The sequence below is a fragment of the Poecilia reticulata genome, linkage group LG13 (assembly GCF_000633615.1).
Source record: "Poecilia reticulata strain Guanapo linkage group LG13, Guppy_female_1.0+MT, whole genome shotgun sequence".
In the NCBI taxonomy this organism is placed as follows: Eukaryota; Metazoa; Chordata; class Actinopteri; order Cyprinodontiformes; family Poeciliidae; genus Poecilia; species Poecilia reticulata.
In genome coordinates, this window is record NC_024343.1 from 26,678,846 (window position 1) to 26,695,945 (window position 17,100).

The 17,100-nt window shown below is 39.9% G+C and overlaps 1 protein-coding gene across 8 annotated transcripts in view; it reads left to right on the plus strand.

The window, feature by feature from the left end:
• nbeab (neurobeachin b) overlaps positions 1-17,100 on the plus strand; it is a 220,500-nt gene that overhangs the window by 85,107 nt on the left and 118,293 nt on the right. For 4 of the 8 annotated variants that reach the window (XM_008426297.2, XM_008426292.2, XM_008426294.2 and 1 more), the window contains 7 exons: positions 12,246-12,463; positions 12,652-12,805; positions 13,877-13,885; positions 14,208-14,388; positions 15,229-15,320; positions 15,544-15,651; positions 16,778-16,946. In XM_008426297.2, the coding sequence (XP_008424519.1) occupies positions 12,246-12,463; positions 12,652-12,805; positions 13,877-13,885; positions 14,208-14,388; positions 15,229-15,320; positions 15,544-15,651; positions 16,778-16,946 (931 nt within the window). Of the gene's footprint in view, positions 1-10,566; positions 10,774-12,245; positions 12,464-12,651; positions 12,806-13,876; positions 13,886-14,202; positions 14,389-15,228; positions 15,321-15,543; positions 15,652-16,777; positions 16,947-17,100 lie in introns of those variants that run through there. The other 4 variants (XM_008426293.2, XM_008426301.2, XM_008426298.2 and 1 more) reach the window with 3 other exon arrangements.

Sequence of the window (17,100 nt, forward strand, 5' to 3'; positions counted from 1 at the left end):
AATGCAATTTCTACATATGATTTTCAAATAGAGTTTTGGTGTGGAGTGGTCACCCATTCCACTCAGCGTTGTACATTTGAGGCACAATTAAGTGTTAATCGCATTTTATTAATTATAAATCGCTAAATCCTAAACAGAATTTCACGCTTTTTTACTAGAAACCTTATTCAAACAACTATCATAGCTACATTTATGAGGAAATTAATCTTTTAGAAGTATTTTTAAATTGGATTAATACATGGGTCAGCATATTTAAATATTAGTGGAGACTACTGATGTTAAGGCTATCGGTCGGTCGTCATTGAGGCCTGTCATTGTGGAGCTCTTGGAGACAGGGACAATAGTGGTGGTCTTTAAGCTGGAAAGGACAAGTGCCAGTAACGGTGAGGTGTTGAAGATGTCTCAGACAGTTGATGTGCACAGTCCCTCAGAACCCGCCCTGGGATATTGTCAGGGCCAGCAGCCTTACAGGTCACACAGAGAGGCGTGTCACCAGGAGGTGGTGCTGAGGGAGGTGTTAGGATGCTCCAAGCGGGAATAGAGCTTAAGTGCATCTGGCAATGAGGGGGTTGTGTGTGATGAATTTTGAGACTCCCCTGATTTCTCAATCCACAAATGTCGTTTTTTAATAAATGTTTTAGCTGATTGGATCATCAGCAACCAATCAGATAGCTTCCTTGTTTCAGCCAATCACATGAACGGACCCCACCTTGGGGGGTACCTTATGTTTCAACCAATCACATTAACCCATTCCAACACCGCTGTAGCCATGTCAGAGCACAGACAGTTTAGACCTCAGCCTGGCTTCTGGCAGCGACAGAGGAGCGGTAAGTGGAATCTTAACATATTTAGCCATTTATCCCCATGTTATGATTATTAATGTTAAGCAATTTATTTGTGCAACTATCAACACTAGCTAGCGATTTTAGTGAGAAAGCTGTGCTACCAATTCTGCATGCTAATAGAGCCAGGCTAGCGTCTTTTCAAGCTGCCCATCTCCAGCTAACGTTCCGGGCGAGAGGCGGGATACACCCTGGACAGGTCGCCAGTCTGTCGCAGGACAACACAGAGACACACAACCATGCACACACACACTCACACCTAGGGGCAATTTGGAGAGGCCAATTAACCTGACAGTCATGTCTTTGGACTGTGGGAGGAAGCCGGAGTACCTGGAGAAAACCCACGCATGCACAGGGAGAACATGCAAACTCCATCCAGAAAGACCGGGGCCGGGAATCGAACCTAGAACCCCCTTGCTGCAAGGCTTTGTTATAAAGTCCTTGTCCTTAAATAATAAATTATAGCAATGTAATAATTCACTAAAGTCACGATTTTCAGAAACAAGAAGTGCTTTTTTTTTTTTTTATTTACACAAGGCTGAACAATCTGCCAAAATATGCTACGCACCGTGCTCTCTCCCTCCTTCTTTTCCCTTGGAAATATAGAAAGTTTTGATTGGTAGTTCAGGGGTGTGTACATTCCTGAATATAATAATAATTTAAAAAAATTTAAAAGAAAATATTTTCTTCCTTAGGAATCACTTAGGCATAAAATCAGATCGTGAGAACGACTCCTGCATCCTGTGAAAGAATGTGATCCACCAAGACATTGTTTTCCATAGAAAGACCATGTCCATGTATACGCTCATGAGTGTGAAAGCTCACAAGAATTGTGCAGTTGGTGAATTTTGCAGAAAAGTTTTTTTTTTTTTTTTTGTCATTGGTGGTAAATAGATTATAAAACAGACATTTGACATAAAAGTACAAATATGATTTATCCACCTTATTCCTAGCCCCATGAGGTGCTACATGATTTATGGGCACGACTTCTGCCGCAAACTGGAACCGCCATTTGTTTACATGTTAGCAACTGGCTTACCAGCTTTCGTCAGAGGTTTTAGGCTATAAAATATGTGGGAACACCAGCTATCAAAGCTTAAATGTGGCAATATTGGTTTACCGCAATATTGGTTTACCGCAACCTACAGCTATTGCGGGGAGGGATGGCAACTTGAAGAAATGGCCGCATTTCTTCAAGTAGCACTAGCATATGTAGCTGCCCGCACTAGCATTTGTATCTACTTCACTGACTGAGTTGCTTCGGATGCAGATGCGGGTTTTCTTCCTTTGGCTTTTTGTCCACACAATGAAATGAGCACACATAAAGCATTTTAGGTTCTCTCTTCAAGTTTAGAAATTTTAGCCAAATTCTTTTTGTTTGCTTATCTATGGGTAGTCAATGAAAACTACCGCTCTTGTTTTGGGAGCATGTTTAAAACACTTGCAGCCACAAACTAAACGTGGTCTGTTTATTAGAATACAACCACAAACAGCACAACAGTTACCCGAGCTCCACAAGGGCATCTTACGACGCTTTCCAGAGGCAAGTTGCTCTCTATAACAGGTTAATGTGTGATTCGGTTCGGTTCCAGTGGGAATTTCTCCCTATTACTTCTGGAGCCCAACGACTGAGGTTATTTCTCCGCTGCGACACTCGGCAACGTAGAACCTTGAGGTTCTAGTTGTGATCTACTACATAATCCCAGATATTTTATTTTGTCTTATAAATTTTAGTGGTCCAATCATAATGATAAAGATTCATATCATGAACTTTATTTTTTTTTTTCAATTCAAACGAAAAATAAAATTCACAACACACCAAGCTAATATTATGTAGTTCTGGTGTTTTATACTGTCGGCACAAACCTGCAGAACAGATCTCTGACCAGCTTCTCTGCTTTTACTGTCAGTTCTTCAGAGAAAAGAGCTGCTAGCAGCGCTGCTAATTCACGGCCTTTCTGTTACAAAACTTAACGATCGTGTTCCTGTTGCTCCCCGTGATTAAACTCACAATTACGATAATCTGTACTGAGAAGCTCTCGGATAGCAGATGGTGTGTCTGTAAACAAGTTTTACTAAATATTGTATTATGACCGAAAAGAGAGATGTAAATTCTATCATGAATATAGACTAGCAAAAAACCCTACAAATTAAAATGAAATACTGTTGGGTCTTACTTCCGGTGGGCGCCGGAAGTAAAACCCATTATTGTTTCTCCAGTAAGCCTCCCAGGAATAACTGCTACTCTGTGGCAGTTACCAGAAAAAAAACCCCGCTCATCTCTTAACACCAAATTAATAACAATTTACAGTTGGTAAATTTTGCACAGGTAAGGATCGGGGGGGTGGGGGGGGAGACAATTTAGAGAGGCCAATTAACCCGACAGTCATGTTTTTGGACTGTGGGAGGAAACCGGAGTACCCGGAGAAGACCCACGCATGCACAGGGAGAACATGCAAACTCCATGCAGAAAGACCGGGGCCGGGAATCGAACCCAGAACCTTCTTGCTGCAAGGCAACAGCTCTACCAACTGCGCCACTGTGCAGCCCTTTTGCCCCTAGTTGTGAGTGTGTGTCTCTGTGTTGCCCTGTGACAGACTGGCGACCTGTCCAGGGTGAACCCCGCCTCTCGCCTGGAACGTTAGCTGGAGATCGGCACCGGCACCTCCCGACCCCACTAAGGGCCAAGGGTGTATAGAAAATGGATGGATGGATAAAAATCAGATGTTTACTTTGTAGTATTTAGTTACCAGAAAACACGTTTACTTGTTGTTAATCTGTATAGATTAAGCAACAAATATTATTGTTCAAAAGAGATTTCGTTCTTTCTCTCTTATACTAAACAAGAATTGTGCAGTTGGTGAATTTTTTAGAAAAGTGAAAATGTTACTTTTTTTGTAATTGATGGTGAGTATATTATATTATAAAACAGGCAATCGATGCAAAAGTTAAAATCTGATTTTGCTTCGTGGCAGTCTTGAGGATTTACTCGGTGTTGAGGCGATCCACATAACTAACTACCTGGAGCTACAGACCTCTTATTATACAATCAGCTAGAAGAAAGCTTTCAAAAGCCTGGAGAATACAATCATTTAGTTTCAAGTTGGGTCAAGAATTTAGGATCAAAAGCAGCATTAGATGGCTGTCGACTTGTTTTTGTAGAGTGAGTAGTGAATTGTGCCATTTTTAAGTAATTAGTCTATGATAACGATGCTATCACTAACAACAAACTAACCCATGTTAGTTTATGAGCTTGAATCTCTTGGTAAATTTATTTAGCTAAACAAAAAATTCATGCTGGAGATGTACGTTAATGTTGAGTCGCTGTTAGGACCCTGGATTCAGGTCCAATGTAGGTCAACGATTCGCACCGATCTACAGAAACCCCCGTATTCGTGTCTGGCCAGTATAGTTCGTGGCCAGACATGAAGCATGTGGGGGAATAGTAACAGCTCATGCCGGCTGTATGGCTGGATAGGTTATGTTTAATTTAGTTAGCTTTTTTATTTTTTTAGCATTAAAGTCCCACTGAATAAACATATTTTCTGTCCGTGACTTGGCACTGAGCTAGCTGCTAACATTAGCACTTTGAGGACAACCACGCTAGGCATAAAAATATAGCTTACCTTACATATGAATGCTTGTCTTTCTAAGTAACTGTCCAATAAGATATCTGAAAATACAATTTAAACGAAAAACAATGTGGGGATTTTTTTTTTCTAGTCAGTATTTTATGTACTCAACAGTTGTTTGTGTATGAAATGATCAATAACAGAGGAACAGCACTGATTAGGCGCCCCTCACCTCCTGCCAGCCGCTCTCCCCTCCCACACAGGTAGGTTGGTCGACCCTTCGAGAACGCGCTGAGGCATGATTTTTTTCTTTTAAATTTGTAAATAAATTTCTTATGAATTCTGCAGCGAGGTACTTCTCAAATAACAAGGTAATGGTGGGTAACCATGGCAACCAGTGACGGTTTAAAAGCCCACCTACTCTTTGTGCAGTCAGGTTGCGCGCGCATCCGCCGTGTTAATAAAAAATACATCAGACAAGCCCGCTCTGAATATCAAATGAAACTCTGACATCACCAGCGATTATATAAGCTCGTCACATCGATCTACTTTCATCACAATCTGTTAGCAGCCGTTGTTGATACGTTTCTCTTCAGAATTTACTTAGCAGTTCAAAGTAGGATATTCAACTTTGTTTGGTGCACATTTCTTTTGGAGATTTATATCAAACTTAACGTGAAATCTTTACTAAGTTTCTAGAGAAGTGATTTTATCTTAGAACCTGAAACAAACAAAGATTACCATGCAGTCCAACCAACCTAGAGTCGAAGAGGTTGCATCCGACAACATTGTCGAAAGGGAATTACAGTCACCTAAGTCCCCCAAGCGCAAGAAGAATGTGTCATTTGCAGACTGGTTGGAGCTGCATGCACCTGAGGAGCTAAAGTTGTCTGCTGAAAATATCGATCAGCAGGACGCTTCACTGGTGATTGAAAATGAATCAATTGCCAAAGCACAGGAGACAGTGGATCAAAAAGGGGACAGACCAACACCTGAGAGTGAGTCCAACCAGGTACCATTTAAAACCTGGTCACAGGAACACGTCCTCATTGACCAAGACATTTCTGCTGGAAATATTGAAAAGCAGAATGATTCACTGGTCAGTGAAGAAGAGTCCTTCGCTGGAGTGCAGGAGACAATCGATATAGCAGAGAAGGAACAAAAAGGGGAGACGCATCCATTTCCGGGTAAGCCCATGGAAGCAGTTACCTTGTCACTGGAATCGGATGCGGCATGGGGAGGCTTCTAGGGACCGTAATCGACGGAAGCAAAGAGAGGCGTCATGAGGCCGGGACCGATGGAGGCACAGAGAGGCAAGACACTATTGGCCCTCATTTAGTGAAATAGCGTCTCGTGGTATTACCAGCACTAGAAAAGCAACCTTGTAACAAAGGTGCCCCTCTTTTTCTGGTGCTTTTTCAGGTGACTTTCCAGACACGACAAAATGACATTGTCATGGTGCTCTATGAAAGACACCGTCTTTCATGGAGATGTTCTTGGGCTGTTCTGTTCCAGCAGAAGAGCCCAAGGTTTTAGTGATATCACTGAAAACCTTTTTGGTCAGGGCAGGAGTCTATCTCAGAAAGGCTCTTCGTTGTTGGCAGATTTGGTCAACAATGCGTTCTTGTGTCTTTCTCAGGTAGCTAAGACAGCAACATGTCTTAGACTCCCTGCTTCCTCGACACATCAATGACTTTACAAAAAGCCGTATCGTGTCTTTTCTCTCTCCCTCGAATTTTAAGCCTCATTGTTACCAGTTCCTGGACAAACGTGATAACAGAATTTACCAAAGAACTGAATCCTAACCCCACCTTGAGCAACTCGATGGGGTCCTCGTCATCCGAGGGAGATGGCACCATCAATATAACATGCTTTATAAAAAAATCCTTGTAACAAAGCTACTTCTTTCTTTGAGGTGAAATCTCCGTGCACTCATCTTGAATGGTCTCTTGGCAAAGGCCTGAGAAACTATATTCTCAAATGTGACTTTGAAGTCTCGATATTTGAACTGCTGGTTCTCAACCAGGTCCAAAACCACACCTGAAAAGACGTCCGTCAGATGTCTCAAGAGATATTTGGTCCTCTCTTTGATGCCCTCATATATATATCCCAATGCCAAATCCTCCCAATCTTCCTCCGGGATTGGACTGATGTATTCCTCAATCGCAGGAATTGTGTAGTCATCCACTAAAACCCGGAGATCTCCTCTTATTAAATCTATCAGAGCCGTTAATGCTGTATTAAACGCAGATCCTTTTCTTCTTGAACTGACGTGGAATGAGGTAGAATTTTATCAACGAGAGTAGTTACACAACAAAGCGCTAGTCACAACACAAATTATGACAGATCAGCACAGGAGTACATGCAGAGCTATGATGTAATTGGCCTACACGTGTTCTGACAATCTGTGCTACCTCGTCACATTGTCTTATCTGACCACTTCTTTCAGTAAAGAGTAATCTAATGCGTTACTATTTCAAATCCAGTAACCAGATAAAAGTTACTTATCCAAATCATTGTGCGTTACTATTTTCTTTAGTAATTTAATTTTATTTCCTCTGCGCATCTTGGGGAGTGACCGCCATTTCTACGCAACATTTATCAGCTGATCATCAACAAACAATTGAGGGAGGAGGGAAATGCACATTTTGTTGCTGGAAAATCAGGAACTATTTTGAGTTTCTGTCAAGTCTGATTATTATAAGTGACTTTGGGCTTGTTTTTTTTCTAAAGTTGCTAGTAAACTTAATGAGTCGCAGGTTGTGGTTTTCTGGGCTTGTTTTTAAACATGAAGTTGCTCATTTGGGCTTGGAAATAAGCAGAGACACATAAGACCCAAAAGTTGTCCAACATCCGGGTAGTTTTAGTCAGGCTCTCCATTGACAAAATATAAGAGTAGACCTTGCATTGGCTGTTCCGGCGCAGGAAATATGGCGGTTATCTTGGAGCGGTCGTCCCTCCTACTTTGCTCAACCAAAACAGCAGAAGAAGCCTCAGCACTGCGGGATATTGTTGTTCGGATCGACGACCTATTGATGTGAGGGCTCGACAGACAACATTTCACAAGTAAGATGGACATATTATTGTGTATGTTGTGTGATTAGAATATTACTATAATTTATATATGTCGACTGGCAAGATACCAGCTAATATTAGCTGTAGTGCTTAGTGTAATACTGGGGTTCAGCCCCTGCTATGAAGGCTAACCGAGAATCTGTAAATCTAAAAAAAAAGAAAAAAGAAATAAAATCATTATTTTCTAACATTGACTTAGATTATCTGACACAAAGTCCCATACATTAGAAATGAAACAATGTAACATACATTATAAAACTTATATTACTTGTTATAACATTCATGAGCAAAGTTGACACCGGTGGTAAAGACTATTATTTATAAATAATTCTTGCACTCTGTCAAAAGTAAATCTTTTGACAGTAAATCTTCTGTTTTTGTTTTGAAGGTTTCCTAAAGACAAGATGTGAGGAAGAATTGGGAAATGTCATTAAGGAGAGACGGATTCACTGTACAGCACGGATGAATGTCTCGCATCGGATTTTGGACTCAATCTCAGCTGTTGAATCACTCTTAAACTAGAACTTGTCAGCTCGAAAACGGCCAATGAGTAATGTATATTAGTCTATACATGTTTTTATGTATATAAAGATATATTATTCAGTATTAATCCTTATTTATTTGTGTCATTAATCATTATTTATTATATAAATATGTATTAGTATTACTAAATTTATTTAAAAAATTATGAAAGGCTGTGTGCTTTGTAAAATGCTCATCATACATCAATATCAGAATATTCTATTCCTACTCTATTGTTATCCCCACTACGCGTATTTAAATATGTATCAATACAATAATAAAGAAAAATACAGTTCTTTGTAGATGTAGCTTTGATGGCTGTTTGAATAAGATTTCCAGTAACAAAAATGTGTGTTATGATCGATTAAATGCGGAGATAGTTAATTGCGCATGCCAAACATATAACTGAATGAAGAGGTGGACCGCTCCAACATGGCCACCCTAAATCTCGTTTCAGATGACAAAGCACCGACTTCACCCAATACAGATGGAGGGAGCACTTTTTAACAGTAAACAATCGCATAGTTTAAATTGTATTTTCAGGTATTTTATTGGACATTTACTTAGAAAGACAAGCATTCATATATAATATATGCCCTAGCTTGGTTGTCCCCAGAGTGCTAATGTTAGCAGCTAGCTCAGTGCCGAGTGACGGACAGAAAATGTGTTTGTTCAGCGGGACTTTCATGCTAAAAAAAAAAAAAGCTAAATAATTTAAAATAACCTACCCTGTCATACAATTCACCCACATGGTTCGTGTCTGTAGATCGAATCGAATAGTTGACCTACGTCGCACCTGAATCCAGCGTTTTACAACGACTCGACATTAACATACAACTCCAGCATGAACTTGGGTTCACAGAAGCTAAATAAATGATTAACCAGAAGATCCAAGCACATAGAAATAGCATGGGTTAGTACGTTGGTCGCGATAGCATCGCTATCATATATTAATTAAAACAGCACAATTCACTACTCACCCGACAGAAACAAGTCGACAGTCATTTAATGCTTCTTTTGATCCTAAATGCTTGTCCCAACATGAAACTAAATAACTGTATGCTCCAGGCTTTTGAAAACTTTCTTCTGGCTCGTCGTATAATATGAACTCGGCAGCTCCAGATAGTTATGTGGATCTCCTCCTCGACACCTGATAAATCCTCAAAATTACAAGATAAGTCGTTTTCTTACCGAGATATTACGTCTCATATCCTAAATATACGCGTGTTTTTTTCGAGACGCCTCATCTGTTCCAGCTTATTTAGGGCATTAGGGTGCTCGTGATCAATTTTGCTTTGTTTTGAACCGGAGAAATCCCCTTCCGGTGTTATAGATCAACTGGTGGCTAAATCAACTGGTTGAAACCTACGCGCACCGCAGATGTTTCCAAATTGTAGGTGGCTGTGTCGATGCCTGTTGAAAAATGCCACTTACGTGAAAAAAACCGTTTGCAAATCTTTACTATAAATCCTATTTGACGCAAATATGTTTAATTTTGCATGTGAAAATTATGTTTCAAAACAATTTTCTAAAGAACAGCATTCATTGCGCTTCGAAAACACCGCATTTGAGCATAACCAGATCAATGAATAACACAATCTCATTCACGTTCAGGTTCACCAGAATAAATTAATTCTAACTCATAGCAATAGCCGCAATGTAAACCTAAGTAAATAGTTTCTGCTTTTTGCAACCAGCACTGATCAGAAAGACACTGGAATTGACTCTCAAGTACTTGTTATGCGAGTTGCTTACATTGCAGGTAAGCAAAAGGTAAATGGTAAGTGTCGCATTGTTTAGCGACACTTACTGTGCGTAGTAAGTGTCATTTTATTTTTAATCCCAAGGCTCTTTAACATTTATGTCGGCTTTCAGGGATTAATCTTTGCTYTGAGATCTGGTCATGCCACATCGAGATCTATTTCGATCTTCCTTTGACGAGTTTCAACCTCTGACGCAACACATAAGTCAGGACAAGTTCTAAGTAATTTACATGTTTTGATGGTTTTGAAGATTAACTAAAAAAAAAGGCAACATACCATATTAGACCAATAAAGTCTTTCTAATTAGTTATTCCCAGATCTTAATGGTTGTTTTACGGAATCGGATAATATTTTTGCAAAGATTTGTAGTTCTTTAAGCTTATCGCATTGTTTACTTCATGGTTCGGGAAAGGGGTCCTAAAAAGCCACGCCCTCAGAAACATCAGTCTTTTCCAGCTGCCACCACCAGTTGATTTAGCCACCAGTTGATCGATAACACCTTCTCTATTTACTGCTGCTGGTGGCGCATTGCATTGTCGGATATCTTGCTGCCTCAAGTCCGCAGAAGGATGCTTTGATACATCCTTGATAAAATGGGCGGAGCAAGAACACATCCGGGTACTTTGAGCGTTCTTGTCTGGATGTGTACTTTGAATTGGAACATTACTTGGGCCGCTGTCGATGACGTTTCACGAGTGCGAGAACACAAGTACAGACAAGAACGCATAGCTTACTTTCCCCGCCCCCACTTCAGCGTTACGCATGTGGCCTAGCAACCGTGACAGCGCGAAGCAGAGAGTGGCCAAGAAAAAAACGACAAACTTTGGGGCCTGTTCATATTATTGGTTGAAAAAAGGAAGCTATTTGATTGGTTGTTGATCAGCCAATCAGGTGGACCATTTATAAAAAATAAAAAAAAATCATTTGTGGATTGAGACATCAGGGGAGTCTCAAAATTCACTCACAAATGCAGGGCAAGTCACGGGCCAGAAGCAGATGGTAAAGATATATTTGTGTTTTCATCAAAAATACAAGTGTGAATCTTGTTCTGTGTATTTGTGGATATCCTCCTGTGCATTTCTGGATCTCATTCTGTGCATTTGTGAATCTTGATCGGTGCATTTGTAAATTATGAGGCTGTTTTAGGCCACAGGGCAAATGAGGCAACATTTATTAGACTGATGAAAGCAAGTCCTATTTGTGTATAGGTAGTTTCTGAGGTGAAGAATGGTGACTCTGGCATCAAATTAAGAAGATGTTTCTCATGTGGTTGTGTTCAATTGATCCTACAGAGATTATAGATTCATTTTTAACACATTAAACTACTTGAAAAGAATGTTTTTAAAGACGGACAATACCAAAACCCAACAAGAGAGCCGCATGATCAGACAAACAAGTCTAAGTAAGTTTTCTTTTTTCTAAGGAAAAAAAACAAGAAATGCAGAAAACTTGTAGAATGTAGTCCAATTGTACTGGGCTGGAATGTCTGTCCACAAGTGTCAAAGGTTTGTTAAGTTTATGCAACACAGATGTGAAACAGTTCTCAGAAAAAGACGTATTACAACCACAGTTTAGTGATTCACAGAAAAGCTAAATCTTAAGGCATTTCTTAGTTTAGAAAGTAATTGTTTGCGAAAAGAAAATGTAGACATAGCTAATATCTCCTTTACCTTACTTTTTGTAGATTTGCAACAAATGATCAAATTAGACAGTCAACTTCTTAAACATAGGGAAACAAAAAATAACATAGCAGCCCAGGAAGAGGAAGGTGAAAAGGAGGTTGCTACTGTTTGGCCCCAAGTGCACTGTTCTGTATCAACAGAGCCACAGAGATCATTTTCTCGCTGCACTGTGGATGTAATGGGGACAGGAAGGCCTGGTGCACATAAGGCATCATCCCTTTGAGACTCGGGAATCTGGGTTGCTGGAATAGTTAACTGAGGCAATATAAGGGAGGAAGAGACAACACGTTATTCTACAACAGTTGCTCGGGGTTTGCTCTTTTTCCCCCACCTCCTCTGTGCTATTTTTCTTTTCTTTTTTTTAGAGGTTAGACTCTTTCTCTAGATTGGGTCACTGACAGTGGGTGAGCAACACGCAGCTTTCACTTTTAAGGCCATTTTTCTCTCGTTCCGGTTACATAATTGCTTATGTTGAATGCATTGTTTCTGATTCTAAAACTGTTTTTATGTTGCATCTTGCTGACTCATTCATCTTATGTTAGAAGTCTCATTGAGCATATAAAATACTTTTTTTGCACCAGCGAGCAGAAAGAGGTTACATAACTAAATACTTTAAACCGTCAGTTTTTGTTTTTCATGGTGAATGATCTGACAATTTCTCTTTATTTTACGATCATGGTCATGATCAGAGCTATTGGATTAGCATCTATGCTCCACATTCTACAAGCATCACACTGCATGTGCCTTCCAGGCTGTATTTGTTTTGGTGATAAATTGCTCTCCCATCAGAGTGTGCATGGACGCCCAGTCTCTCAGCTGGAAAAGGACATACGGGCGGACCTTGGCTTTAGGGCCGTCCCCATAACAGAGGAACAGCGACATCAGTTCAGCCCTGGTCCCCGCACTACAATGTTCCGCATTCCAGAGTTCAAATGGTCACCCATGCACCAGCGACTGCTCACTGACCTGCTATTTGCTCTGGAGAGTGATGTCCATGCCTGGAGAAGGTGTGTTAAGTGTATTATGTGAACTGAAGTAATTGTAGAGGGAGTTTAAACATGATCAAAGGGAGGGGAGTTTCTGCGTAGCGATTGCTGATCGGATAACAATGGTTCAGACTAAATACTGTATATGCAAACCCCCCCCCCCAAAAGAACTGTCATGACGATAACTTTGTCCCCATGTCTCTCTGCAGCCACTGCACCAAATCTGTCATGGACTTTGTTAACAGCAATGAAAACATCATTTTTGTCCACAACACCATCCATCTCATCTCCCAAATGGTAGATAACATAATCATCGCCTGTGGAGGGATTTTGCCCCTTCTTTCTGCGGCCACCTCTCCCTCCGTAAGTGCATCTGTATCGCACTCTAGGGAAAGGAAATATTGCCATCTAGTGGATCTTAAATGTAACTGCTGTGCTCTATATTTGTCTTGCATTTACAGCAATAACATATGCATGTGCATGCAGTGGTACTTTTTCAATCCAAAATGTGTTTTTTATTCAGATTACACGTAGTGACATATGCAAAATGTTTGGGACTTTGAATTTAAAAGTGTAATGCAAATTTTACTTACAGCTTAAAAATGACTTTTCCACCACTGAGCAACAGCCCAGTCTTTTTCTCGTAAGCAAGCCTCTTCATTGGTTATTAGTTGTCTCTGGTTCAGGAGTAGTTTAATCATATCCTGATATCTCTCTGTGCTGTGGCTTTTGAAGAGCTGACATTAGTTCAAGTCCTTGTCTCTGGAATCTGCTCCAAACTTATAAATCAACTTGTTTTCCAATTTACTCAAAGCTGCTCTTATCACTGTTGCTGGTACATCTTTTTCAACCAATCTATATCCTTCTGCTATACTTTCCATTAATATGTCTGGATATAACACTTGGGGAGCGGTCAACTTCTTTAGCAATGAATTTCTGTGGCTTACCCTCCTTGTGAAGGGTGAAAAACTGTCAAGTCAGCTTCTCCATTATGGGATATGCCACTATACTTTTTATTTTATTTTATTTTATTTTTTTATTAAAAATGTCTCTTTCTGAAATTTTCTGAAAAACTAAACTTGGGGGTTTTATCAGCTGTCAGAATGATCAAAATTCATAAAAAGAAAATCCTATATATTACTCTTTGTGTAATTAGACTATGCAATAAATATGTTTCACCTTTTGAATTACTGATTTTAAAGTTTTGATAATCTTTTGAAATTCACCAGCATGTCCACAGATAGTTGTTCTGTGATCATTTTGTGATCATCCTGATTTTGAGTTCGTTGTAGATACTCTTGTTCACTTCGATAACTTTTACCTTTCAAGAACCTTGTCATTTTTGTTTGACTTGTATCCCCATTTCACAAATAGTTTTATGGCAAAATGGATTTTAATAATATTTTTTCTTTATCTTTTTTGGCACTCAACTAGACTGTCAAGGTCAGTACTTATGCCATTTAAAATACTTTCTTTTAATGTTGCCCCCTATTGATGTTTTCTTTTAGAAAAACCTCTTAAATTCCCACTGGTTTGTCTTGTTTGGAATATTTTGTCCGCTCTGTCAGAGAGCCCATCTATCACCATAACCATGGTAATGAACTATGTAGTTCCTAATTTTCCATGACATGCATTGACGAGCCACTCTATTTCAGTACTAAATATTTCCATACTTACATCCTTGCTTTTGTTAAAGACTACTGGTTCAATTGAAAACCTGTCAACTAAATGTTTTACATTTAATTCTCTTGTTTAATCACTCAAGACTGAGTTGGAGAACATTGAGGCGACGCAGGGCATGTCCTCAGAGACGGCCATCACTTTCTTGTCTCGTCTCATGGTTATGGTGGACGTTCTGGTGTTTTCGAGCTCCTTGAACTTCAGCGAGATCGAGGCTGAGAAGAACATGTCTTCTGGTGGTTTGATGCGCCAGTGCCTCCGACTGGGTAGGTTCTGTTTGCCTGAGACGGTTTCCTGCTGACTGAATGTCAGTGCAACGGAGGGGATGGAAAATTACAGTATTATTAATTCATGCATGTACAACAGAAATTGAATTGAGTTGGAAGATACAATAGTGTTCGCTTCACATAATATTAATTCCTCTAATCCCTTTAAATCCCCTGTTTGATCAGCAGAGCTAATTAATTTAAGGATCCTTTGGTAATTGTGTAGTAAATTGTAGAATGCAGAGGGTTTCTTTGCGGTTTTTATTTTTAAATTCCCAGAGAGCAGGGAGACTGATCTGCAGTGCAGTCGTGTTCTCTCCACAAATGCCTTTTGTGTTTCTGTTAGATGTGGGAATCTGAGGTTTCCTCTGTCTTTCTGTATATCTGTTTTTCAGTGAATGTAATCAAGCAATAGTGAATTGTACTCAAACAAAAACAAATAATTGCTACATTCGAAATTAAGTCATTCTCGAGTCAGCTGTTTTTTTTGGCTGTATAAAGTCTCATCTTTATCCTTGTGTTTGTGCCTGTGGGTTTGTGTATTTGTAAGTTCACATTTGGTTGATTGTTGCCGTCCCCAACTTGCAGTTAGGGGACGCCAAATAGCCTTCAGACTTCAGTGTCCTTTTTCCAAACATACAATTTCTCATCACTGCTTTAGTGTGAAATCAGTCTGGCTGCTGATTTTCCTCCTGCTCCCCTTGCCGTCAGCCTGGAACAAATAGTCATCAGAGATAACTGATTAGGTTTAAAGAGGTCATGCATGTTATCAACATTTAATTTTCATTTGATTCTGAAATAGGACCCTGCTTGTGTGCTTGGTGTGTCCTTTGTGTACAGTCTGCTGTGTGGCTGTAAGGAACTGTCTGGAGTTTAGACAGAGGCACAACAACAGGACTCAGGAAATCTTGCAGAATGCTGTGACCTGCAAGGTATGATATAATGAAACATTTCACATATTGCAAATCTAAATTCTGTTACTTCAGCTAGTTAAATATTTCATGATCATTTTCAAAATTTTCAATGAGGTTCTTGTTTTGATTTTAGTTCTTGCGCATCTGCCTTTTTATGTTTCCAAAACCCCCCCTTTTTTTTTCTTCTTTTTTTTTTTTTTTTAATAATTTCAAAGCGAGTGATGATGAATTTCTCTTTTAGACATCTGGGGAGGCTGGCCCTACTAACCTGTCTCCAATCAAAGACCCTGATCGGCTGCTGCAGGATGTGGACATCAACAGACTGCGAGCTGTTGTGTTTCGTGACGTGGTGAGCCTGATCAAACTATCACAATGGTGTTCAAAGTCAGTTCAACCCACCCAAATCAGGTCTGCTAATATGTTTAAGAAACCACATCTTAAACATAGATGACACTGACCCTTGAGGATTGAAGTTGGACACCTTTGGTTTGACCCTTTCCAGAAGACACACAAATGTTTGTCACAATTTAGAGAGGTATCAATCAGTTTTGTGACACATTATCAGTTATTGTTTTTTGCAAGTGTTTGACCTGATGAAGCTTTCAGTTTAGCAGAAGCTAATTTCTTTGTAGGAACTGTTGGATTCCTGATAATGTTTTTCTAGTCTTATTGCCATCAATGGTAATTAATTATGTAGACAATATGAGGCAAGCATATGCTGCTGGCCAAAACCCCCCAAAAACTATAAAAAGTTGCTAAATTTGTTGCTCGCTTCTTCTAAAAAAAAGTGTGTTCTGAAGACTTGCCTTTTGTGACAAAGTTTATGACTAAGCAACATTGTAACTGCTTTTCTTCACTCGTTCATGGCTGAAATAAACCAGTCGCTTCTTGGTGTGGACAAACTAGCTTTTATAAAATAACTTACACCTTTTATGCTTTCCCTGTCTTCACTTACTGACACCATAAACCAGTGGTCCCCAACCTTTGTCCTCAGGGCCCACTGTCCTGCATGTTTTCGGTGTTTCCCTGCCGCTACACATCTGGCTTAAATTAATGGGTGATTAACAGGCTTCTGCAGCAATTGAAGGCATGCCAAGGAGGTAAAGCAGTCATTTGAATCAACTGGGCTTCAGTGGGGAAACGGCTGAAACATGCAGTAGAGTGAGCCCTGAGGACCTGGGTTGGGGATCAGTTAAGGTTAATGAAGCACAATATTGTCTGGTTTCTGTCACTAACTGATTTCTTGGTAAATACTTTCACATTTTTGAGTTTTAAGTGCAATAAGTCTTACTTACTGGAAAACAATAGGAATATTTTGTTAGTATGTTGAATAACTATTCTGCAAAGATGGATGTTTTTAGTTAAACCTATTTTTGGAAAGTTGTGGCATTGTATTTTTATGTACTTTTGTGCTTGTAGGAAAATCCAGCCATTTGAATAGAAAGCTAGATGACTATTGTGATGTCTTCCCACAGGATGACAGTAAACAAGCCCAGTTCTTGGCTTTGGCTGTGGTGTACTTCATCTCTGTCCTCATGGTTTCCAAGTACCGCGACATCCTTGAGCCTCAGTGTGAGCCTGGGAAGATGAGCTGTCAGTTAGGCCGCAGCGTACGCCAGGAGATCAACTCACCGACCAGCAAAGGTGCTACGCCCCTTTCTGTCGTTGCGTCCGTTCTTCTGCTCATCTAATCTTAGTTTGAAGTGACTGTGCCTGATTAACAAAATGCTAAGTATCCAGAGTGTTTTCTCTTGTTCTGTTGCCAGCTTGTAGGAGCTGAGTGCTCATTCACTGTAAC